Raw genomic sequence first — 25,846 nt, forward strand, 5'->3', positions numbered from 1 at the left:
CTGACCTCAATTCCCTTCTGACCTCCATTCCCTCATCTCTCAGTGGGATGCAGTCTGCCTCCAAGGTGGTTCTCAATTTTCAATTAAATAGTTTATGATTATGGAACAGACACACCTGCTTTCGGATGTCATCCAGCTTTTCCCTTTTCCTTCCTCATTCCAGCCTCTTGTTACAGAATGAACGTTTGTGTCTCCTCCCCCAACACCCTCCAAAAGTTTATATATTGAAGCCTTAACCTCTGACGAGATGACATTGAAAGTGGGGTCTTTTGGAGATAATTAGGTTTTGATTAGGTCATGAGGGTGGGCCCCCATTGGTGGGATTCATGCCCTTAGAAGAAGAGGAAGACAGAATCAGAGCTCTCTCACTTGCTCTTTATCTCCACTGTGTGAGGATACAGCAAGAGGGTAGCCATCTGCCAGCAAAAAAGAGGGACCTTCCCAGGGTCAAGTATGCCAGCACCTTGCTGTTAGACTTCACAGACGTCAGAACAGGGAGAAATCGATGCCTGCCATTTAAGTCACCCTGTATGTGGTATTTTGTTATAGCAGCCTGAGCTAAGACACCTCCTTAGGTATTTAAGTATCTAAAAAAGAGAATTGAACATTCAGCTTAACATAAGAAATATGTTGGTGTTGACCTCTGCTAGACAGAGAAATATGGTAACTGTCAAAAGTTAGATGAATTCACAGCCAGACTGCCCACAGTAGAAAAAACAATCCTGGCTCTTGCGTGGCTTTCGGTGGCCATGATCATTATAATGTAGGATGCATGGGGGAGGTAAAGAGAGAACAATCGTGGGTGTGAAATCTCGTTTATTTGGCCATTAGCCGTCCTGAGTGAACAGCCTAGAGTGGGAGACCGATTATGACTCCAGTGAATTCTGTGGGCTCTCTGCCTCATTGTCGCAGGAAATGCTAATTGCCTGCTTCTCTGTAATCTAGGCTTCCGGCCAAGGGGCTTGTTTTTATTGATGTTTCTACAAGGTCACTCCCAGTGTGGGACTTCCATGCTGGGAGTGCCTTCTGCTCCAACACAGGGACATGGTCTTCTTCCTGACAGCATCCTTGAGGCCGCTCAAAACAGGGAGCTTCCTGGGTGTCCTCAGCACTGTCTCCATCTAAATTCAGAGGGTCATTTCTCGGTTATGAGGTGAGCAGGTTGTGATGAGACTGAGGAACGCTCTTCCCCTAATGGCATGAAACGAAGGCAACAGTGAACTTAACTGCAGGTGTGACATTTGCTTCCTCCCATTAGGGATTTTATTCCTTGAAGACTTAGAGACCCACGCTCATGCAGTGGATTGGAGATAAAGTCTGTTTGGAAAGGGTTTATAGTGACCCTGTCCACTTCCCCAGAGTGATCCAAACTCTGGGAGTCAGTGGCCTCTTTTGAATCAATACATAACTGTATTCGTGTATCCAGTTATTCAGTAGAGCTGGGAACCGTGGGTCCATTCTCTGCCTGGAACCATGCTACGTTCAGAGAACGCACCCCATCCACAGGGATCGAAAGTGCAGAGAAAGAAATAGGCTTGAAGACAAAGTCGTTGAGGTGCCACAGTACTGTGACAGATGCTGTGAGGGAATTGAGTGAAAACGTGTCTGTCTGTTAGGAAAACGCCAGTCTCCAGAGTCTAATCTCCAGATTCTCCAGGGATACCTTGGCTAACAAATCTAACAGAGGCCTGGGCTTTCTGGACCTTCCAGAGGGATGAGAAGGAGGAATTTAAACAGACGATTACAAATGAGATTAATTTGTTGCAAGAAGGCAGGGGGCTTATCAGGAGAGTACTGTGGTCACATCTCAGAGGGGACCTCCTAGAGAGACCGCTGGGGTAGAGAATCCTGGGCCTGTGGCATTGTGCTGAGACTTCAGGTGTCAAAGGGAAGTGGGGAGGGGCTAGGGGGATGAGACAGGATGAGGATGGGGGTGTGGTGGCTTCAAGGTCTGAAGAACAGCAGGTGCAAAACTGCAGAGCCCAGCATACATTTGCTCAGAATATGGCTTTTTGGAGAGACGGGATGAAGGCCATTGTGGCGAGAATGTGAGAAGTAGAGGGGAGGGTGGTCCAAAAATGAGGCCATGCATTCAACAAGGACCAGATTTGTCAGGGCTTTGTAAGATATGTTAAGGACATTAATTTTAATTATATTGAATATATACCTATCTTAAAGTTGTATGCTCACTCTAGAAAAATAAAAATAAAAAAAAATAAAGTTGTATGCTCAAAAATATTTTACAGATAGAGATGTGATTTTAAAAACTAAAAAAATTCCCAGAGACCCTGCTTCTGTAGATTTAGGCAGACCTGAGTTTAAATCTTCGCTGTAGAATTTATCTGCTGCTACTGCTGCTAAGTCACTTCAGTCGTGTCCGACTCTGTACGACCCCATAGATGGCAGCCCATCAGGCTCCACCGTCCCTGGGATTCTCCAGGCAAGAATACTGGAGTGGGGTGCCATTTCCTTCTTCAATACATGCAACTTACCTATATGAGTCAATTTAAGCTACGTGACCTCTCTGAATTTCTGGCTCTGGATTCAAAATATGTGGACAGCATCACATTTAATGTGAAACAGTATACTGAGCTCTACAACGCGCAACCATACAGGTCTGGCCATGGTCAGAGTCTCTAAGTATTAGTTCTAAATGGCAAAACTTTGTTTTGAAATTCTCATTCTGAGGGCTCAGTTTGAGAAATAGCACCTCCCAGGAAATTTTCTGCATAAGAAGGTTGCTGTTTGACTTCTTTCTGTTCCTGGTGAACTTCCAGAATTACTAGTGTCTGAATCAACTCAATTTGCTGGGTCTCTGCCACTAGTTTCAGTATCTGAATGGGTGGGATTTAGGAATCCCTGCTTTTTGTGTGTATGTAGGGTGTGTGTGTGTTTTAAATGGGCAGTTCTTAATTAAACTATACTTAGAAAATGACTGCAATAATCTATTGATTTTTCCACCAGCATGTAAGCTCTGTAAGTACAGAGATATTTCTGTATTTTGGTCACTACTATATCTCTAGCACCTTAGAACTTATAGTGAGCACTCACTATATATATACACACACACACATATACACATATATATTTTTGAATATGAATGATCTATCAACCAATAAAGAATCAATGAGAGTTTTATACTTCTCCAAATGTTGCTACACTATTGTTACTATTTTAATCTAATCTATCCTCACAACAGACCATAGCATTAATAGCTCCTGTGGTCTAAAGAAGCCCAAAAGCTTTGGCTTGACTTCTAAAACTCTTCTTGATCAAGTCCCTCCAGCCTTTGTTAGCATCACTTGAGCTGTGTGCTTAAACAGAGTACTTTGCAAGCATATTGATTGGCTCAGGCTCACTCCAGATCAATATACTAAAAATCTATGGAGTAGTATTTGAAAAAGTTGCCAAGATAATTCTAAAACATGTCTAAAAGATGTGCATATATACAATGGAATATTACTCAGCCATTAAAAATGAAATAATGCCATTTGCAGGAACATGAATGGCCCTAGAGATTATAATACTGAGGGAATTAAGTTGGTCAGAGAAAGAGAAATATCATATGATATCACTTATATGCAGAATCTAAAAAGAAATGATACAAATGAACTTTTTACCAAACAGAAACCATTGAGCAAACTTATGGTTACCAGGAAGGAGAGGTGGGAGGAAGGAATAGGCAGTTTGGGATTGACTTTTAAATTCTACTGTATTTTAAATGGATAAGCAACAAGGACCTACAGGAAACGCTGCTCAACATTATTCAACAACCTAAATGGGAAAAGAATTTGAAAAAGAATAGATACATGTATATGTATAACTGAGTTACTTTGCTGTACACTTGATAGTGTCACAGTATTATTAATCAACTATATTCCAATATAAAATAAAAGTTTAAATAAAAGAAACAAATCCAAGCAAACAAATAAAACTTAGCTAGGGTTGAGAAACAGTCTAACATGACTACTCCCTGTCTTTGAATATTACCATAATCTTAATTCCTCTAGAAAACTTCTTCCTTACTTTTCTATTTGTTGAATCTCTGCTTCTTACAATCCTTCCTCAAATGTCATCTCACCTCTGCAGCGGTTGCTCGTCCTCTCCCGGTCAAGCAGAAACAATTTCTCCTCCTTTCAGCTCTATATGACGTTCACAGTTCTGATCACCTCAACATTTTGTAAAGCTATCTGTGTCTCTTTTTGAAATGTGGCTTCCAGACCGGAGAAGAGACACTTCTCACTCCCCCAGGTGCCACAGGAATCTGCACAGTGCCTTGCACAGAGAACATGCCGAGGCAGTACAATGTACAGATGGTGATAATATAATTCGGGTGACCACACACTTCATCATCCAAACTGGGATACTTCTCAGAATAATGAGCGGTGCTACATAGCAATGTCAGGACATAAGGTATAAACAGGGACTGTCCCAGACACACTGGGAATATGAGCATCTAGATGGCAGCAGCCAACATCGATTACCTCTTACTGTTTGCCCCTCACTCTCCTCCATACTGTCTGTGTGGCATTTCGTTGACCTACACAGTGACCCTATATGGGAGCAACTGTCCTTTTCTACACTGAACAGAGAAAGATGCTGTGGAAGACATTGTAAAGGAACTTACCTAAGGCAATGCAGTTACGGCAGGGGTGGGAGAGCTGGGACTTGAACTCAGGTCATCTGAATCCAGAGCTCAGGGCTCCCCGTGGAGGAGCTCAGGCCTCAGAGTACCACAGGATGAGGCTCTGTTCTGAGCCCTAACTGAAATAACTTTAGTTACCTTTCTGGATTTAATTTCTTCCTCTTGAATAATGATGGCATGTCCTTGCAGTAACCTTAGAAGATTAAATCAGACAAGGTACGAGAATATCAGGTGAGGTTTATGTACTTGTGCTTGTCTTAGCAGTAAGCTATCTTGCAATTTACAACAAGCTCCATATGACATCTACTCAAGTAACCGTGGCACAAAGTGAGAAGTAGTGCTGTGACAGGTCACAGGAGGCCCCATAGCCTAATGGTTAAAAAAGCATGGCATTTTGCCTAAGACCTGGAGTCAAATTCAGCATATCATGTTTGAATAGGCATTTCACCAAAGTGGATAGGCCAATGGGCAATGAACACATGAAAAGATGTTCAACATCACTAGTCCTGCAGACAGTGCAAAACACAACCATGGTGAGATATCATTAAACCCCTACTGGGATGACTAAAAAGCAGTGACGATAAGAGATGTTGGCAAGAACAGCTGGTGGAGAAATTGGAACCCTCATACTTTGTGAGATTTTAAACTGGTAGAACCACTTTGGAAAAACAGTTTGATAATTCTTCAAAAAGTTTTAACAGAGTTACTGTATGACCCAGCAATTTCTCTCCTAAGTATAATCCTAAGAGAACTGAAAAATATGACTATATAAAAACTGGTACAAAAATAGTTCATTTTAGTATTATTCATAATACTAAAGAAATAGAAGCTAAATGTCCACCAAGTGTTGTGGTATATCCTTACAATGGAATATTATTCAGAAAGAAAAAGACAATAATGATACATGCTATTACATGGAATGATCTTGAAAATGTGATGCTAAGTGAAGGAAGCCAGTCACAAAAGACCACATATTACATGATCCCATTTGTGTGAAATGTAATTGGCTCCAGAGGCAGAAAGTAGATTAGTGGTTGTCTAGGGCTGATGGGTTTGGGGAAGATAGGGAATTACTGCAAACAAGTACAACGTTTCCTTCTGGGTTGATGAAAATGTTATGAAATTAGCTACCAGTGATGGTTGTATAACTATGAATGTACTAAAACCACTGAATTGTATACTTTAAAATGGTGAATTGAATGGTATAGGAATTAAATCTCAGCAATGCCCTTGGCATTGCCCTTGGCTTTGGGCATTGGTGTCATCTTCTATGGGGCTTCCCTGGTGGCTCAGAGGTTAAAGCGTCTGCCTACGATGCAGGAGACCTGGGTTCGATCCCTGGTCTGGCTTTGGGCATTGGTGTCATCTTCTATGGGGCTTCCCTGGTGGCTCAGAGGTTAAAGCGTCTGCCTACGATGCAGAAGACCTGGGTTCGATCCCTGGGTTGGGAAGATCCCCTGGAGAAGGAAATGGCAACCCACTCCAAAATAGAGCTCATGACAAAGACAAACTCAAAAAGCAGATATGAAAATTAAATAAAAAATTGCATGTAAAACTTCTGGCTCAGTGACCAATATCATAAATGCTTGATGATAGATGATTTTCCTTAAACACATGGCCTTTCTCTTGCCCATCCGAAAACAGAGGGTCAGTGGTACTTTCAGCCGACAAAGCTGGGGATTCATGATGACTTCGGATGCGTGAAGATTGACCCTCCCTTCAACACCCTCAAGTCATATGTGCCCCTGAAGGAATAGCCTATGGCTCTGGTATCTGTTATTTATTTCTTAACTTATATATCTGAGACCTCGCTCAAGATGTGCTCATGAAAAATTACCCTTTTAATGGTGGAGCATTTAATGAGAAACTGGATTATCTACTGCATAAGTGCCCTTCATACAAATTAGCTTGGCCCTGGGTCCTAATCTAAATTGGACTCTCTACTTTCCTCTAAATGGCCTAATATTTTCTTATTAATCTCTGCCCTCATTCACCTGATCTCGCTCTGCCTCCTCTTACAAAGTGTGCTCCTCAGCAGAGCTCTGTGCCCTGACAAATGTTTCTTAAGGCTGTCTTTGTATCTGACTTATGGACGTTTTTGGGACATGACCTGGAGTCTGGAATGTGTATGTTCTATTTTCAAGCCATCTCTCCAGTGGCGTTTTAATGCTGCCAGTATATTAAAGATTTGGGTGAGGTGAGTTTTTGTATAAGTATCATCTCAAGGGCTTCCCATGGTGACTCAGATGGTAAAGAATCTGCCTGCAATGTGGGAGACCCAGGTTTGATCCCTGGTTTGGGAAGATCCCCTGGAGAAGGGAATGGTTACACACTCTAGTATTCTTGCCTGGAGAATTCCATGGACAGAGGAGCCTGGCAGGCTACAGTCCATAGGGTCACAAAGAGTTGGACATGACTGAGTGACTGACACTTTTATAGGGAAGTCGGATAGATGAGAAACAATTAATCATTATAATTAAGAGAACAAGCTTGAAGACATAGACCATAAGCAAACTGCAAGCATGGGCTTTGGCATCAGACAGATCTGGGTTCAGGTCCCACTCAGTGAGTGTGTACAAGTTGCTTGGCCTCTCAGACCTTCAATTTAGATCCTAGTCTGGAAGATCTGAGTAAGAGTACCTACCTCTAGGATTATTTTAAGGACCAGACAAATTGATGAATATAATGTGCTGTACATAACATGATAAATACTATCTGGTATTGCCATTATAGTTAACTTTTAGAGGAAGTTCCAGATAGTCAAAGAGATGTCATTAGTGATTGAAATAGTGTCAGGAATTGAAGAAAGAGTAAGATAAACTTCCCAAGAAATAGATCAAACCATAGGCCACTCCTACCAAATATTGTTTAACAATGCAGGGAGAGGTGACCTGTAGTGCCCACAGCTAGATGTCAGTATAGGGTGTATCATGGCAAATGTTATTCTTTTTGTTCTTAGCTTTAGTCTCTGACATCTGCCCTCACTGATCCCAGAGGCTTAATTTTTACATTGATTACACATTCAGACAAACCATCCATGTGTTATATTTGCTTAATGGAATTAATTCAGAGACTTCAATATACCAGGAGTCAGCAAGAGTGTGGTAGAAAAAATATCAAGTGGGATTTGGGGACGACAGGTCCAGGACTAACTCTGCAGACACCCCTTCTCTGTGCTCTCCTGCTCTCAGAACTGTATCTTCTAGGTGCTTCTTTTACTGAGCTGATAACAGGGGCGGCAGCTACCGTGTATAGAGAACTTACCATGTGAATGCATGCTATTCACATGCTATCTCATGTAAGTTACTGTTCATAATAACTCTGAAAGTGAATATTTAATCTTCATTCAATAGTTAGGAGATGGAGGCTCAGCAGACAGTTTAGTTGCCTTACAAGTGAGAGCCATGATTTGACATGAGGATGTCTAGCTGTAAAGCTTTTGCCTTCTTGTATACCTAGCATAACACACTACACATTTTTGTTTGCAGTCATCAAAAACTTGAGCCTCTAGGGGCATAGACTTTGTCTCATTCATCTATTGCCAGTGAGTAATAGCATCTGGCACAGAGCTGATACGCAGTAAGGGATGAGTGAATAAGTGAATGAAATGATGCCGTGTTCTGTCAGTAGAAAAGCATCACACAGTGGTTAGCTACTACCGTGGTGTTTTTTTTTTCCTGTTTTAATAATTCTCAGCCCCACTTAATAGAAGGGCCTCAATACGTGCATCATGTGGATAGAGAGAAATAGGCTGAATTATCTCTGATATCCTCACCTCTAAATTTCCAGCAGATGAAGGAAGGCATGATGGAGGGGGTATCAGAAGTTGAAGTCCATGATGTTCCAGGGGATGAATATCAGAAGCCTATGGCATTCCAGGCTTAAGGACCGCGTGTTTGGGACTTCCCTAGTGGTCCAGTGATTGTGACTCTGTGCAGGGGGTACAGGTTTGATCCCTGATCAGGGAACTAAGATTCCATATGTGACCCCCCCCAAAAAAAAGAAAAAAGAAGCACAGGAGCAATGCCCCAACCTGTGACTCCTCTGATGGACATGTGATGAAGTTAGAGATTCAGATTCCTATATATTCTGTTTCTTCTGACTGTGTCAATATGGACAAGCTATTTGAATTCCATGACCTTCATCTGGGAGCTGGATATGGTTGAGCTGTGAAGAATGGGAATAAAGTTTATAAAACATCTCACAAGAAACACATTCTCTGTTCACAGTAACTTTACTGCCTTTATTTTATGTGGATGTGTTTGAACTTCTGGTTGATGTGTCGTAGCAAAATATTATGCTAATAATTACTTGGAAATCCCACTGCAAGTTATGGGGGCACCATACCAAGGAGTGTGGAAGCTTATTTCTGTGCACACATGAGTTAACAGAAGAGATATTGTAAAACCATTCTTTGATAATTGACCCTGGGTCATTACTTGATACAAAACAATTACTCTGGAGCCTCGTTATAAAACCGCCCATAGAATTGGGTATAAGGAGGGTCTTGGACCCTGGCCAAAGTCATTTTAAATGCTGGAAATACCAGAGAGACTCACGGCTAATACTATTCTAACAAGGGTGTCAGACGTAAACTTGTAGTGGGTAATGATCATTTGTTGACAGTCTAGTGTGCATCAGACTCCATATTGGATATTTTATATGTGTTATCTGGCTTTTTAAAATCTTAATGCCACTTTGTGGTTTGTTACTTTTTAATTTTTTTCTTTGTTTCTGCCTGAGAAAACACAATTTTAGAGAAAATCATGTAATCTTCCTGAGGATTTGGAAGGATAGAGCCAGAATTTGCATCCAGGAGTGTCATCATTCTTTTGTACATGATCCAATGATTTGACTTGCCTTGAACTTAGGTAAACCAGAGAACCAGTCTTGGAACTGTGGATATTTAAAGTCAATGGGTCCTGAACACCTACACATCCAAATGCTGCTTTTCTTTCTTTTTAGGTCAGGATCGCAGTGAAGCCACTTTGATAAAGAGGTTTAAAGGTGAAGGGGTCCGGTACAAGGCCAAACTGATTGGAATCGATGAGGTTTCCGCAGCTCGGGGAGACAAGTTATGCCAAGACTCGATGATGAAGCTCAAGGTACTGTGCCAACATTTTATTTTAAACAGTGTACATTTGATATGACCGAGAGGGAAAAATGATTACAATCACTCTGGCAAACATATTTTTATTTATTCACATACTGCTATACTACTTAGTATCCTGGTGACTCACTGCATTTATATATTGGGAGGATATGTCCCTCATTTAGCAAATATTTATTAAGCATCTCCTATGGGGATGTGTTTTGCTACTCCATGTTTTGCAGTTATTGATATGATAAAAACACATCACATTTTATTCAATTGTATCTTCATTGTGTGGTTCCAACAAAAATAAAAGTACCAAATCATCAAATCCTACAGTCACTCAGATTTTATAGATTTTTCTACTTTATTTTTAAATAACTTTTCTATATTCTACCATATGAATATGATAAAAGATTTTATGTTAATAAAACTTATTTTATTCATCCATGTAATTTTTAAAATTTTATTTATTATTTTAATTGGAGGCTAATTACTTTACAATATTATAGTGCTTTTTGCCATACATTGACATGAATCAGCCATGGATGTACATGTGTTCCCCATCCTGAACCCCCCTCCCACCTTCCTCCCCATCCCATTCCTCAGGGTCATCCCAGTGCACCAGCCCTGAGCACCCTGTCTCATCCACTGAACCTGGACTGGCGATCTGTTTCACACATGGTAATATATATGTTTCAATGCTATTCTCTCAAATCATCCCACCCTCGCCTTATCCCACAGAGTCCAAAAGTCTTTTCTTTACATCTGTGCCTCCTTTGCTGTCTCGCATACAGGGTTATCGTTACCGTCTTTCTACATTCCATATATATGCATTAATATACTATATTGGTGTTTTTCTTTCTGACTTACTTCACTCTCTATAACAGATTCCAGTTTCATCTACCTCATTAGAACTGATTCAAATGCATTCTTTCCAATAGCTGAGTAATATTCCATTGTGTATATGTACCATAGCTTTCTTATCCATTCATGTGCTGATGGACATCTAGGTTGTTTCCATGTCCTGGCTGTTGTAAACAGTGCTTCAGTGAACATTGGGGTACATGTGTCTCTTTCAATTCTGGTTTCGTCGGTGTGTATGCCCAGCAGTGGGATTGCTAGGTCATAAGGTAGTTCTATTTCCAGTTTTTTAAGGAATCTCCAGACTGTTCTCCATAGTGGCTGTACTAGTTTGCATTCCCACCAACAGTGTAAGAGGGTTCCCTTTCCTCTGCACCCTCTCCAGGATTTATTGTTTGTAGACTTTTTGGTAGCAGCCATTCTGACTGGTGTGAGATGGTACCTCATTGTGGTTTTGATTTGCATTTCTCTGATAATGAGTGATGTTGAGCATCTTTTCATGTGTTTGTTAGCCATCTGTATGTCTTCTTTGGAGAAATGTCTGTTTAGTTCTTTGGCCCATTTTTTGATGGGTCATTTATTTTTCTGGTATTGAGCTGCTTGTATATTTTTACGATTAAGTCTTTGTCAGTTGCTTCGTTTTCTATTATTTTCTCCCATTCTGAAGGCTCTCTTTTCACCTTGCTTATAGTTTCCTTTGTTGTGCAAATGCTTTTAAGTTTAATTAGGTCCCATTTGTTTATTTTTGCTTTTATTTCCATTATTCTGGGAGGTGGGTCTCCTTGTAATTTTTATTAATATTCCCCTCATACCTTACAATAAAGGGAAAATATTTTTTTAAGTGATGTATAACCAGATATTGGTATTTGGAGATAGCACAAAGAGATTTCTGATTTAAAATGTTTTAAAGAAGCCTTTTCCTTGAGAAATCTAAGAAATTGGGAAAAATTTTAATATAGAAAATAAGAAAATTATATTATTAAGCAGCCTTTAAAAGCATACAAAATCATGTATTGTCTGTTCCCAGATTCCAGTCTCCATGTAGTCTATGCTTCTTTTTTTAAAAGAATATAAAATATTAGAAAAAATAATTAACAAGAAATCTATAAGTATCATATACATTTAAGATCTATAATTTAATTCTTTTTTTGATTATAGAATTCAAAAAAATGCTGTGTAAAAAGTTTGAAAATACAGAAAAGTGTAAGAGGGAAAATTAACTTATAATCACACTACACAAAGAAAATCAGTATCAACATTTTTGTGTTATTAACAATCTTTGTATTTTTATATACATTTGTGTATATATATGTGAATCATATGCATATATGTAGTGTAATTGGAATGACCATTTATAGTTTCATATCTTATTTTCTTCCTTACCTAATAATATACATCATATACATTTTTTTCATATTTTCAAATAGTCCCTGAGGATACAACTTGGTCAATATAATTTTTTTAATGTAAGAAAAAGGGAAAGAAAAAACGGCTGGCCAAGTGCCTAGTAATATTATATGGGATAGTGTCTATAAAATGACTTCTCTGCCTTTTCTTTGATAAATGTTTAATAAGGCACAGTTATTATCTTTGTTTATATTGTACACATTTTCTCAATGGTTTATTTTAACATGTGTGTCAGATTCTAAGACTCTTTGTAGTCTAGCTATAGGAATCATTCTTTTTAAAAACTCTTAATTTTCTAAACTGTGTATCCATTACTTTCTTTTCTGTTACAAAGCAAATTTTATTTTAATATTTATAAATCTACCAGAAGGCATACCAGAAAACGTATAAAAGATGTTAAAATCACAAGTTCACAGATTGCCTCCTTGGAAGAGGTTAATGTATCTTTTTATGAAAAGAATAATTAAACGATGTTATGAGATTTTAGGACAGTCTAATAATGAGCCCTCTTCTTTTGCCAAATTCAAATCTGGGTAGTAAGCAGACAAAGGAGTCCAACAGGAAGAACTCTAAATTTCAGCTTTATGACTGATAAATGCTGGTCTGGAAGGCATGATACAGCTACACAGCCACAAGGCATCCTTGAAGAAGACAGGCTGTCCAGTGGTTCTGCAGGACAGTTGGCTAACTGCAGCCCTCCCTGTTCACTCCCACTGCCCTAGAGCAGCACTGTGACCCATGTATGAGATCACATCAGAACTCACCCTCCCTACCAACAGGTGGATTTTAGAGAGAACCCAGAGGAGACTGTGCCATGCCTGCTTCCCCACTGAGACTCTAATCAAGGATGGGGATAAAGGCCAGGACCTTAATTCTTGGTGAAGTTGGTCCTTACTGAGTATGAGGCCAGGCAGGTAAAGACGTGCTTTTGACAAATATGAATTAAAAGACATCAAGAAAATCTCCAGGGACTGTTTCTCACCCAGAGCTACAAGTCTGCTCAGGACAAGAACGAGGCTGATGCATCCTCACCCAGCATCCTGATAGATAGCATTCACCAGTCATGGGTCACAGACAACCTCATTGGCCATCTGCCTCCATAGAAGCATAGAGGTCTCAGCAGATGTGAGGCAGGAGTTGGCTTGTGTGCCCTGAAGTCCTCCCTAAAGATTAACATTCACACAGGCTAGCTGGACCAGCCTGGTGATGACTGCTAAGCTTGTACGTGTGTGTGTGTCTTGGTTACCTGCAGTAAAGTGTCCTACACGTCACCCCTTGTAACCAAGTGGTCCCCAAACCCCTGAGGCTTGGTCTGACCATAACACACTCCTGCCAAATGCTCTGAACTTGTAGAGAGTTCTTGGTTTCCAGACAACTGTCTTTCATTATTTGCAAGTTGCAGAGAAGAATGTTGACATTTCTGCTCCCCGTGGTGTTTCTTTAGGAAGCACAGAAACATAAATGATCGATTCTCCATTTGGCTACCGGCCCAGGAAAGAAAGACAAAGAAGTAAAAAATGTCTGTTAGCCTTGCAAAAAGGCCCACTTGTTCATGTCAGGCCATATGAGAAATTTTAAAAAAAAAATTCTGTTTGCTAGACTCTCTGACGCTGGTGCCTGTTATAGAGGTTTTTCTCTTGGATTATAGAGATTTAAAAGGGGATTCGTAATGTGAGTTTGCGTGAGCCATTGCCTGTCCACCAGCGAAACCTCTTTGTCATTGTATTTTAATTTAGTCAAAAGCACTTTTATATATATTATCTCTTTTGATCTTGTGAGGTAGCTATTAGCCTCCTTGTTTGTAAGTAAGAAATCTGAGGCTCACAGAAGTTATAGGATTTGCCCCAGAGCCTTCATTTTAATCTGGAATAAGCCCAGAATTCACACCCAGATCTCCAGATACCTCGTGTTTGATGGGATATTGTTCACTGCTTCCTTCTATTCTGTTTTGTATCTGCACTGAAATCTCTCTTGGTTGCCCAGCTAGATTTTTAAACCCTACCTGTAAGCTACTATGCAGTAGCCCCACATCATTAACTTACAAAGTACTCACCTCTCAGAGATATTGGGCAAAATGGTGTCTCATAAAGACAATGCCTGGAGGACTGATTGCAGAGCCTCAAGTGAATCTATTAGTCAGGATCCTGTAGGAAACAGTCACCCCAGCTAGGTCCGATGAGGACACTTTAATGAAGGAGCAACTCGTGCAGGGTAGGCCAGCTTAAGGTAGCAAACAGGCTGGTGAGGCTCCAAAAACTAGAAACAGTGGGAAGCTGTTCCACCCCAAGGAGAGATGTTAACTGGAACCCAGGGAGGGTGGGGTTGAGGAGGAAGTCCCCTTGCCAAGCAAAAATATAGCTACTGCTGGAGATTGTAGAACAGGGATGGGAAGGAAGAAGAAAGAAATACCCAGACCTCTCTCCTTCCCCCGCTCTGACGTCCTGTCTGTGCCTTCCTTGGTGGAATCCAGAGGACGGGATGCTCAGAGGACCTGAAAGGGTAAAGCTCAGGGGCCAGCCTCTGGGTGTAAAGTGAGGAAGATATCTGTATCCCCTTCTTAACTGGGAAAAAGTGAAACTTACCATGAGTTTTCCCCCAGAGACTGTACAGCTGATTTAACTCCTAGGGCTGAGATTGGAGACCAGGTTTAGTTCATGGAGCTTTCTGACATACCATTCTAGATATATGCTAGGCCTGCAGCCTGTTGTGTGGGCTCACCTGCTTGACCTGTTCCCTGGGATCACAGTCATCCCATCACGGGCATGCACCCTGGTGCACGAGGTCTCAGTTCTTTCCTGTGCAGCATCTTATTGGACTCTCATGGCAATCCCTGACCGGACAGGTCAATCCTGCCTGGTGTGCTTGACCCTGTCTGCGTGTATACATTCCTTCAGTAAGATGCTGCCTTGGTGTGATTCCCTCAGGGATGCCTGCATCAGTCATTCCACACAGTGCCCAGCACATAGCATTGTTTCACAATATCAGGATTAATACCAGTGGCGATGGTCAGTCAAGTTTGCTGGCTCTCCCTGCATGCTGCACCCCATGATATGTGCAATACGTGCACGGTTTGCTCTTGTTAAAAGTACGAGTAATCTCCTTCACTCTTAAAAGTAAGAGTTCTCCTTCACTACTGCATCTGGAAGCTGGGGGTTCCACCTTTTTTCCATCCATGCTACCCCATAGAACCCTTCCATAGGAAGGAACCCTAACATTGAAATTCAAAAGATCGCTGTTGGAATTCCTTCTGTGTTTTCTTAGTTCTGCAAGGTTTGAGGCAGTCACTTGACCCCCTGACCTTATATTTTGTCATATGTAAAGTAAGGGAGGTAATTCTTCCTTCCTAGAACTGTGGGATGAGCTAAGTTATATAACATGTTAGAGAACTCCTTCCACTTGGTAGATACCCAGAAAACACCTGACTCTCATTTCCAGGTTCCCAACAATGACTTCATAGGCCAGGTGGCTAATATTAAACCCAGAAACCCCAAAAGATGCCTATATACATATCTTCTAATTCTCCAACCAGCCCTGTCACCTGATCCTCCGTTGGCTCTGCAAAACACCATGGGGAGGTGTGACCCTCCGGCAGGCTATCTGGCGGCAGGCTTTCTTGGACTTCGAGTAGTTTTTCAGGGCTTGACTCAGGGTTGTGTCTCACAGGAGAAATGTGCTTGGTAGAACTGGAGTTTATTTTCCCCAAAGATTGTACCATGTACATCATCCTTCTCTCTTGTATTTGTCCTGGGAAGCTGTATCACCAACAGTCCCAAGTGGAAATGCTCTCAAACATGCTCTTTCTATCCCTCTTTACCTGCAGCCATATTCTGCCAGGGAATTCTTGGAACCATTTGGACCAGAAAGTGAAGGGTAGCATTAGCTAGTCAGCATCACTGTGTGTTGGGAATTAGTGCTGTTTGATGTTAGGTAATTCCAAGAGCTGGGGGTTGTTAGGACTGTTTCGGAGATGGGGTCGTTGAAGCTACTCTTTTTGACCAGAGGAACTGTGATGTCTTCACGTTGGAAGGTCTCAGACAAGAAAGAGAGGCTTCCTACCCATTGCCACAGTCCTTCCAATGCCTCCATTTATAACAGGACTACTTCTTGTTCTCTCTTTTGCATACTTCTGGATCCTGAAATTGAAGGTCAGGCTGCAGAGGGATGGCAGCATCAATTACTTTTCTCCAAATCAAACTAAGAACACAGATCTCAAAGTCAAGGTTTTCATAGATTCAAAACCTAGATTGTTCACTACTCGAGTGAGGGGAGAGTCACTTCACTTGTTTGAGTGCCTTTTTTATTCCAGGCTCCATTCTTGACACTGAGCACACAGAATGAATAAAACAGAGTTCCCATTGTGCCTGTTGAGCTTTTGTCCTATTGGACAGAGGCAGACAGTCAACAAATGAATATACAGTATGCCAGAGGGTTCCATAATGGAAAAAGATGCAGGGAGAAAGATCAGATGCAGTTTGGAGTGGAGGGTGGAGGGGTCAGAGACAGCATCTTTGCTTGGGTGACACTGAAGAGAAATAAGAACTACCCCTGGGATTGCAAAGACTTTGAGCCTTCTCCCATGGCCATAAAACCATCTCTCAGTGAATTTATGGGAAAGCAAGCAGCACATTGAGGAATCTAGAGACCTTTGAACAGGAGGAGGGGTTGAAGACACAGAGGGCTTCGCTTGGAGTAAGTCACCCTGTAACTATGTAAAGGGCAGTCATTGAAGGAGAGATCTTATGTCAGTGGGTACATCCCTAAAGGTCAAAAGAAGAACACCAGGTAGGATTACAGGAAAGAGCTCTGGGCTTATTAGAAAGAAGACATATATAAGGAAGTAATGACTCTTGCACCAAGAGTCTTGAAAGTGGATGTGTGGTCTCAACTTTCTAACCAGTTCTCTGTACCATCTTGAAACTGTCTACCCAGCTTATAGAACATCATTTTTCTCAGCTGTCAGTTCAGAAATTTAGACTGATTACTTTGAAGGTTTCCTGTGACTCTAACATTCTGTACATCTGTATGTCGGAGGTGCCTGAGGATGAATGGGTGACTCCCGAGGGAGTGAATTTCTTGTTACTAGTTCCCAAACAGAAACTGGACCACAAATGCTAAGGGTTGGTTATGACATCCTACAGTGTGCCAAGCACAATGTACTAGGTACTTGCCATGCATTTTCATTTCCTTTTCTCAAACATGCAAGAGAAGTATTTACATTCAAGAAAGTAGAGCTAGGAGTTAAGTCATTTGTCCAAGATCACAGCCAGAAGTATAATCCAGATGTTTTGATTCCATAGACTGTTTACAGTACCCAGAGTGAGTATGATCACACAACCTTAAGAGAATGCCCCTTCCTTGTGCTGGTCATACTGCTGACTCTGTTCCAGAACATGCTGTGCTGAGAACGACACAAAGGACTCTTTTCTCTTGGGAATATGAAATCATTATGATTTTAGACTTTCCTACTCTGAAAAAAGCCCAGAATGATTACTGGTTAAAGATGGACATAATCTCCCCTTCTGTGGAAGCCAGTAGGGATGAACGGGTTAGAAGCTTCAAAACTCCTAATGCAGAGTCTGCAACAGTCCTAGAACGTAAAGCCCTTGAATGTCCTCATCCTCTGAGTTGTGCCCTAGTATGATGCCCGTGAAAAGGAAGTGAAAGTGAAAGCTTCTCAGTCGTATCTGACTTTGCAACCCTAAGGACTATACAGTCCACAGAATTCTCCAGGCCAGAATACCGGAGTAGGTAGCCTTTCCTTTCTCCAAGGGATCTTCCCAACCCAGGGATCAAACCCAGGTCTCCTACATTGCAGGTAGATTCTTTACCAGCTGAGCCACAAGGGAAGCCTGTGCTTGCCTATAATTGGCCACCACAGAGGCTAATTTAAGAAACAAGTGTTTTTACTCTTAACTTGCATCATATCAACTTTGGAGGGGACTCTTGATAGCACATTCATTTCATAATAATCTCTTGAGTGTCTCCCACCCTCCAGGGACTGTCCTAGGTACTAGAGAGACAGTAGTGAGCAGAGTAACATACCCACCTTTTGTGACATTTACCTTCTAATTGATTCATACACATATCTTCAGTATATTAAAAAAAAAATTGGAAAAGTGGGGAAACAGGTTTTTGAGAAATAGAAGCTCTTGGTAGGTGCTTTTATTGAAAGCACAAGAATGATTGGGAAAATGGTAGACGAACATACAAAATGTGTGGGTAAAAACTCAAGCCATAGGCAGATGACGATCACATTTTTCTAAACAGACTTGAGACATGCAGTCTGGCAATATTTTTTCTTTTCTTTTTAATCTCTATAATTAATTCATATGAAAAGTTTTTTCCAGAAGTATGAAATTAAAATCACATTTAGGAACATATCCCATGACTTATCTTTATTTAAAAGGTTAAAACCATATCTAATACAAAACCCAGAAAAGATCTTAACAAGAAAACCATATTGTGTTTATCCTAGGATCTCAGATTCTGAGCCGACTATCTAGGCACAAAGTAGGCACTCTGTAAATCTTGGTTTGCCCAATGAATCTAAGTTCAGATATTTGTTTATACAGTTTTTGAGCAGTGAGGACAAGTGTTACCCTGAGACATCAAGAGGATGCAAGCCCATTGGGAAAGATAGTGTGGAAGTGGGGAGGAGAAAGAGTGTGCGTGATTGGTAGCATTGGTTCATGGTATCTGACATGCCTTTGGGACCAGAGGGAATTTTCAAATGAAAACACTAAAGTAAAAACCACATCCTTCTTTTCCACAGGGCGTTGTTGCTGGCGCTCGTTCCAAAGGAGAACACAAACAGAAAATCTTTTTAACCATCTCCTTTGGAGGAATCAAAATCTTTGATGAGAAGACAGGGGTAAGTAAAAGAATCACATGGCATGGTGAAATTGAATCCATTGACAGATGTGCCCTTAAAAGCCTCCGCTCTTCTGGGCAGGAATATCAAACAAGCATAAAAACACATAAAGCAACTGACAAACTTGATCAACTGTGATCGTTCATCAAAGGGAGGCCCTTCCCTGACTTGGCCACAGTATGACTGCACCGTGTTTCTTACAGTGTAATTGGGATAAAAGTGTCACACAGTCCTGGTAATGCAATGGGAGATTGATGTGCTTTGAAGAGCAGTGGGTAATGTGACAGTTTCAGTTAAATTTCCTTGTGTGTTGGCAACTTTAATGACATGCGTCCTAGAGGGAGATGTACGGGGGTCTTTTGACTTGGTCAAATCATTCAGACTCCCTTGAATTGAACCTGTGGCACCTTGCAATTGGTGTCATCAAAAAGAATAAATGGAGTTTTCAATGTTAAAAAAAAAATCTATCACTGCATGATGAGGAAATGTAAGGGCTGATCTGTGTGTTGAACCCACTGAAGATGTGGTTTGTATTTTCATCCACCTCCTAGCAGCAATTATCCCCTAGGTTTATCCCCAGGACTTGCCTAGCATTGTTGACCGTGTTCGTTGATGGTAAGGGAAAAAGAGAAAAGGTTTTTATGATCCGTTTTGTCCAGAGAGCAAGAGTCAGATGGACATGATTTTCTTTTATCCACTCAGTGCTTTATAGGTTCTAATATACTTCCACTGTATCACCTCCTATGAACTTCACAGGTAGTTTATCAAGCAATGTATAAACAACACTCAGTTAACCAAGCTACTTAACTTTGTCATTTTGCATTACAAAATTTCCCCTTTTGTTCTGACTCATATTAAGAGACCATAAGGTTAGCAGGATGATAATTTAATAGTAAAAAAATGATTTTCTTGAAGAAAAGTTACTCCTGATTAGTAATAGCACGGACACGCCATGGCCTATTGCGATCCTGGGTAACACACAGGGGACAGAGAGCTTTGGAACTGTAGAAACTTGGAGGATATTATTCATCCTTTATCACCCTTCATGGGAGGCAACCAAGTAATGTGGACCATGCCTAACTGAGAGATACTTTCACAAGGATTCATACACCCCAATATATGTCATCATCTCCAGTCTCTTCCCAAGTCCACACCTGCCCATCACTGTCACACTGGCATCCCCAAAGGGACAGAAACGGCAGGGATAGAGTATCAGATACTTTATCTCGTATATCTTACTTTTTATTCTTGTGTTTTGGGGTCCTGTTATTCCATCATGTACCCCAGCATCAAATAGTCCTAATCACCCAACTTTAGCTAATGAGTAGAGGGAATTTATACTCTTTACTTTTATCTAAATCCTCACTCAAGGGTGGCTAAACTGGCCCCGAAGAAAGATACCACCAAACCTCGAAATGTGATTTTTGATTCTTTCTTTAGACACACACAAAAAAATACCTGAAAAATCATCGTTTCGGCTCAAAGCCATTTGGCTTTGTGGGGGAAAAAATGTCATATCATAGTGGAGATTGAGGATGAAGGCAGAATTAAATGTTATCTGTCTGACTTAGTCTGCTGACTTACCTTAGGCTCTGACCTTAGGGCTTTTGCAACCATAGCTTGTTAATTTGTCTTAACACAAGTCTAGGGAAGACTGGTAGAGAGGGCTGAACGTTTTAACCCTGAAGTAGAGGTGAGTGTGGGGCAAGGCACTCTGTATTAGTAGGGTTGATCTCTCCAAAGCCTTGTTCAGTGTTCTGTGTGACTCAGGGAACAGAACCAAGACTTGGTGATAGAAGTTTCTAGGAAGCGGTTTCAGTTTATGAGGAAGAAGAGTTTCCCACAAGTCAGTGCTGTTCAGCATTGAGATGGACCACCTTCTGTGCCAGTGAGTACACCATCCCTTGGAGGATTCAAGCAACAGTCATACGATGGAGATATTGTGGAAGGAAGTCAAGTAGAAGATGAGGTGTTGACCAAAGTCACATCTTAGTCAATTGCCCAGACTAGTTTTGATAGTTTGTTTCTCCTTTAAATCTATCCCTATTGGATGTGAGTTATCTTCAGATAACTGGAGGTTTTTCAAAACCTCCACTGGAGGTTATGAGCATGAACAATTTACTAAATTGTTATCATTGCCCAGCAGGGACCCAACTGAGTTTTGCAGAATAAGAGTCTCAGTGGTGTTTTGTCCTGCTTATCAAAGAAGTGGAAAACTGGGTCTTTTTCATTTGGAATGACAAATTTTAGTTGTTTATCATGTCAGAAGTATTCCTGTTCAAGCTTGGCTGTGCTATGTTTTTCAAAACCAAGAAAAGAAACATTAGCAGAACGTGACAATAGCTAGAATTTTAAAAATCCAAAAGCTGTCAAAAATGTTTTGATCCCAATTAGAGAGACCCTTTGCAGCAATTTACACCTTGTCTTGTATTTCAAAGGGGTTCTTGATCCCAATCCTTATGTGAGTAAATTTTATTAGTAGTATGTTGCAGGAAATAAATCAATATCAAAGGCTGTCCATATGTTCAGATATCTAGGTATTGCTAATATATCAAAAGTATCAGTGAGAATGCAGAAAATGTCATAAATGAGCTCATGGTTACTAGTAATAGTAGGAACAATAGCAAATTAGGAGTAGAAATGGTTTCATGTCAGTATGTGACTAGGTCCTCAAAGCAGACCAATGCGGGAGTGATGTCATCTTCATTTCACAAATAAGGAAATTGAAATTCTGGGATTATTCCTGATTTGACTAGAAACTCAAATCAGACCTTCCAATCCCAAATGCTATGTATTTCCAGGGAAACTCACTAGCTTTCTTCTCTCCTCACTTGCAATTTTATTCTACCATATTATTATTATGTATGCCATTAAAAATCATAAATATTGCAGGAGCCTAAAGTTAAGTCTGTTACTTGGGATAGAGGGCAGTGGTCTGATTCAACTATTTAAGATAATACCACATTCTGTTGCCAGTCACAAATGGATTTTGCCTGTTCACTTAGTTTAGCTGGCACTGATTTGTCACTATTATGTGCACTATTTTATGCATATTTTGTACATTACAGCAATTCTATAAAGTACTATTATTAGCACCATTTTACAGATGAGAACACTGAGGCCCAATCAGTTTAATTATACAGTGCTCAAATGGCAGAGCTGAGATTCAAACCCAAAGTCCTTGGTGCTAGTAAGGTACAACTAATAATTACATATTTTTCTTAGTATTTGGACTCCTAAAACAGAAACCTTATAAACTAGGTGGCTTATAAACAAAAGATATTTATTTCACAGTTCTAGAGGCAGGAAAGCCCAGGATCCTGGCCCCAGGATTTGGAGTCTGGTGAGAGCCCACTTTCTCCTAGATAGTACCTTTTTACTGTGTCTTCTCATGGTGGGAGAGGGAGAGGGGGAGGATGCCTTCTAGGGCCTCTTTTATAAGGGTTCTACTCCCATGTATCAGGGCTCCACCCTCAGGACCTGCAAAGGCCCCACCTCCTAATATTAATGCCATCAGAATTTCAGCATATGAAGTTTGAGCACACACTTAGAGTCAGACACAACTGCAGTGACTTAGCAGCGGCAGCAGCAGCAAACAGACCATAGCAATCTCAAAGTTTATAAATGATTTCCTTTCATATGTATTAGAGCAGATTCACTATTATCCCTGTTCTACTGTCATCATTATTCACTTTCATTTTAATGAGCTTTCCTGAGTGAAGATAATGGGGGTGGCGTTACCACTGGGACTGTCTTGTGGGTAGAATGTTGGCAGGGTAACCATGGTTACCATGTGGTCAGGAAAGACTGCAGTGGATGCTTGTTCTGTGCTGCATGATGTTCTGTTTCCTGAGGATCAAAGATGAAGATGTGTCCTTGTCCCTGAGGTGGTGAAACCAGACTCACAAAATGAACTGACACGTGCTGAGACACAGGTGTGAATGGAGTTGTCAGTACTCAGGGGATGCAGATAGAGCTTTGCTTGAAATAATCAGCAAAGTTTGCACAGAAAATGGCACACTGATTTAGCCATGGAGGAGTGAATTGGAGAGGACCAGATGAGCAAGTAAGGGAAGAGGAAAACGTATACTATCATGTAAGAAACGAATTGCTAGTCTAGGTTCGATACAGGATACAGGATGCTTGGGGCTGGTACACTGGGATGACCCAGAGAGATGATATGGGGAGGGTGGTGGGAGGGAGGTTCAGGGTTGGGAACTCATGTACACCTGTGGTGGATTCATGTCAATGTACGGCAAAACCAATACAGTAAAGTAAAAAGATAAAATTTAAATTAAAAAAATAAAATAAATGCACAGATGTCTAAAGGAGAAAGGTGTGTGTGCGTGCGCACATGTGTTCCTTCTTTCTTCAGGAAATATTTATGGAACACGTGTATCAACACACAGGTTAACAAGGCTGTGTATTTTTGTTTATCACTCCTATATGTCTGGTTAGCACTTGAAGTCTACATAGTAGGTGCTCAGTAGTACCTATTGCACACAAACTAAAATGACTTAATAATCATGAATCAGCAAATGTATGCAGAACAACTAGGGCATAACAGGGGAGAGGTGGAGAGTGGCCCAAGGTTGAATGTTGTCCCTCATAATAGAGGGGTAATGATGTTTTAAATGCAGTGGCTACCCTTACATTTCAGGACTGATTTAAGCTCTTATTTTTCAGTGGAAACCAGATTTTACCCTTGTTTGTATCTCATCGAAAGCAGGACTGTTCTCCCTTTATTTCTAACAGAATATTTGGAATGGACTTGGGGAGAGCAGTTGAGGTGGAGCAAAGGAAAGTGGTCCTAGGGAGGGAGACAGGAAGGTGGATAAAGGGGCTACAAAGCAGGATGCTGGGACCTGGGATACCCCTGTCATCCTAGAGCTGCTGAAGCAGTACACAGGACCCTCAGGGACTGGATATGATGATTAGCCTCTAAGCAAGACCATATGGTCTATAGCAGGTCTGTAGACAGGCTTTCGTGATCCTGTCTCATTTGACACCCAACAATTCTTGGAGGTTTTATTACCCTCCTTTTACAGATGGAGCTTCCCTGGTGGCTCAGACAGTAAAGAATCTGCCTGCAAGGAAGAAGACCCAGGTTTGATCCCTGGGTTGAGAACATTCCCTGGAGAAGAGAATGGCTAGCTACTCCAGTATTCTTGCCTAGAGGAGAATTCCATGGACAGAGGAGCCTGGCAGGCTACAGTCCATGGAGTTGGACATGACTGAGTGACTAAATGTTTTACAGATGAGTCATCTAAAATATAAGTGGAGTGTGTGGCTTGCCTGAGGCTACACTGAGTAGCAGAAATTGAATTTAAATTCACATTTGTAACTCCTAAGCTTGTTGTCTTTCCTTTACCCCAGAGATTCTCCACTTGATTGGTTCCATACCCATAAGGGCTGTTTTGGAACTTAATGTAGGCATTTTGGATGTTCACAACTTTTGGGGAAGGGCGTGCTTATATAGGAATTCAGTAGAGGCAAGGATGCTAGACACTCCACAACATACACACATTCACACACAATAAAAACATTTCCTGGCTATATGACTTTAAATGCCTTACCACACTTTCATGTACGTGAAAATTTTATTTATAATTATCTGAATGTAAAACCCAACTCTACAAATAAAAATGTAACTTCATATTCATAATAGTGCATTTTCCAGAGTGCACCTAAACAGAAAGATGTGCTTTGTTTTGATGGAAACTCACCAAGAGTCGGTGGTCACTTTGGAAAACCACCCCCCTGTGATTGCTCTTCTTACTAAGTCTACAATAGGGCGCAGCTCTATCTGTTCCATGTCTAGCTATCATGTTCACAGTTCAGTTCAGTTCAGTCACTCGGTTGTGTCCAACTCTTTGCGACCCCATGGATCACAGCACACCAGGCCTCCCTGTCCATCACTAACTCCCGGAGTTCACTCAAACTCATGTCCATTGAATTGCTGATGCCATCTAACCATCTCATCCTCTGTCATGCCCTTCTCCTCCCGCCTTCAATCTTTCCCAGCATCAGGGTCTTTTCAGATGAGTCAGCTGTTCACATCAGGTGGCCAAAGTATTGGAGTTTAGGCTTCAACGTTAGTCCTTCCAATGAACAACCAGGACTGATCTCCTTTAGGATGGACTGGTTGGATCTCCCTGCAGTCCAAGGGACTCTCAGGGTCTTCTCCAACACCACAGTTGAAGAACATCAATTCTTCAGTGCTCAGCTTTCTTTACAGTCCAACTCTCACATCCATACATGACTACTGAAAAAGCCATAGCCTTGAGTAGACAGACCTTTGTTGGCAAAGTAATGTCTCTGCTTTTTAATATGCTGTCTAGGTTGGTCATAACTTTCCTTCCAAGGAGTAAGCATCTTTTAATATCATGGTTGCAGTCACCATCTGCAGTGATTTTGGAACCCCCCAAAAATAAAGTCAGCCACTGTTTCCATTGTTTCCCCATCTATTTCCCATGAAGTGATGGGACCAGATATCATGATCTTTGTTTTCTGAATGTTGAGCTTTAAGCCAACTTTTAACTCTCCTCTTTCACTATCATCAAGAAGCTCTTTAGTTCTTCTTCACTTTCTGCCCTAAGGGTGGTGTTATCTGCATATCTGAGGTTATTGATATTTCTCCCAGTAATCTTTTTTTAAATTTAAATTTATTTATTTTAATTGGAGGCTAATTACTAATTACAATATTGTATTGGTTTTGCCATCCATCAACATGAATCTGCCACAGGTGTACACGTGTTCCCCATCCTGAACCCCCCTCCCGCCTCCCTCCCCGTACCATCCCTCTGGTTCATCCCAGTGCACCAGCCCCAAGCATCCTGTATCCTGCATCGAACACTCATTATCAGAGAAATGCAAATAAAAACCCCAATGAGGTACCATTTCACACCAGTCAGAATGGCTGCGATCCAAGTCTACAAGCAATAAATGCTGGAGAGGGTGTGCAGAA

General features: G+C 41.1%; 1 protein-coding gene and 1 non-coding gene across 3 annotated transcripts in view; both read left to right on the forward strand.

Annotated features, from left to right (window-relative positions):
* DAB1 (DAB adaptor protein 1) overlaps positions 1-25,846 on the forward strand; it is a 334,491-nt gene that overhangs the window by 165,118 nt on the left and 143,527 nt on the right. For both annotated transcript variants that reach the window (XM_040231048.1, XM_040231049.1), the window contains 2 exons: positions 9,611-9,750; positions 18,781-18,879. In XM_040231048.1, the coding sequence (XP_040086982.1) occupies positions 9,611-9,750; positions 18,781-18,879 (239 nt within the window). The remainder of the gene's footprint in view (positions 1-9,610; positions 9,751-18,780; positions 18,880-25,846) is intronic.
* TRNAR-ACG lies at positions 6,025-6,096 on the forward strand. Its single transcript has one exon. It is a non-coding gene; the product is annotated as a tRNA-Arg (tRNA).

Source organism: Oryx dammah, unplaced genomic scaffold (assembly GCF_014754425.2).
Source record: "Oryx dammah isolate SB20612 unplaced genomic scaffold, SCBI_Odam_1.1 HiC_scaffold_28, whole genome shotgun sequence".
Classification (NCBI taxonomy): Eukaryota; Metazoa; Chordata; class Mammalia; order Artiodactyla; family Bovidae; genus Oryx; species Oryx dammah.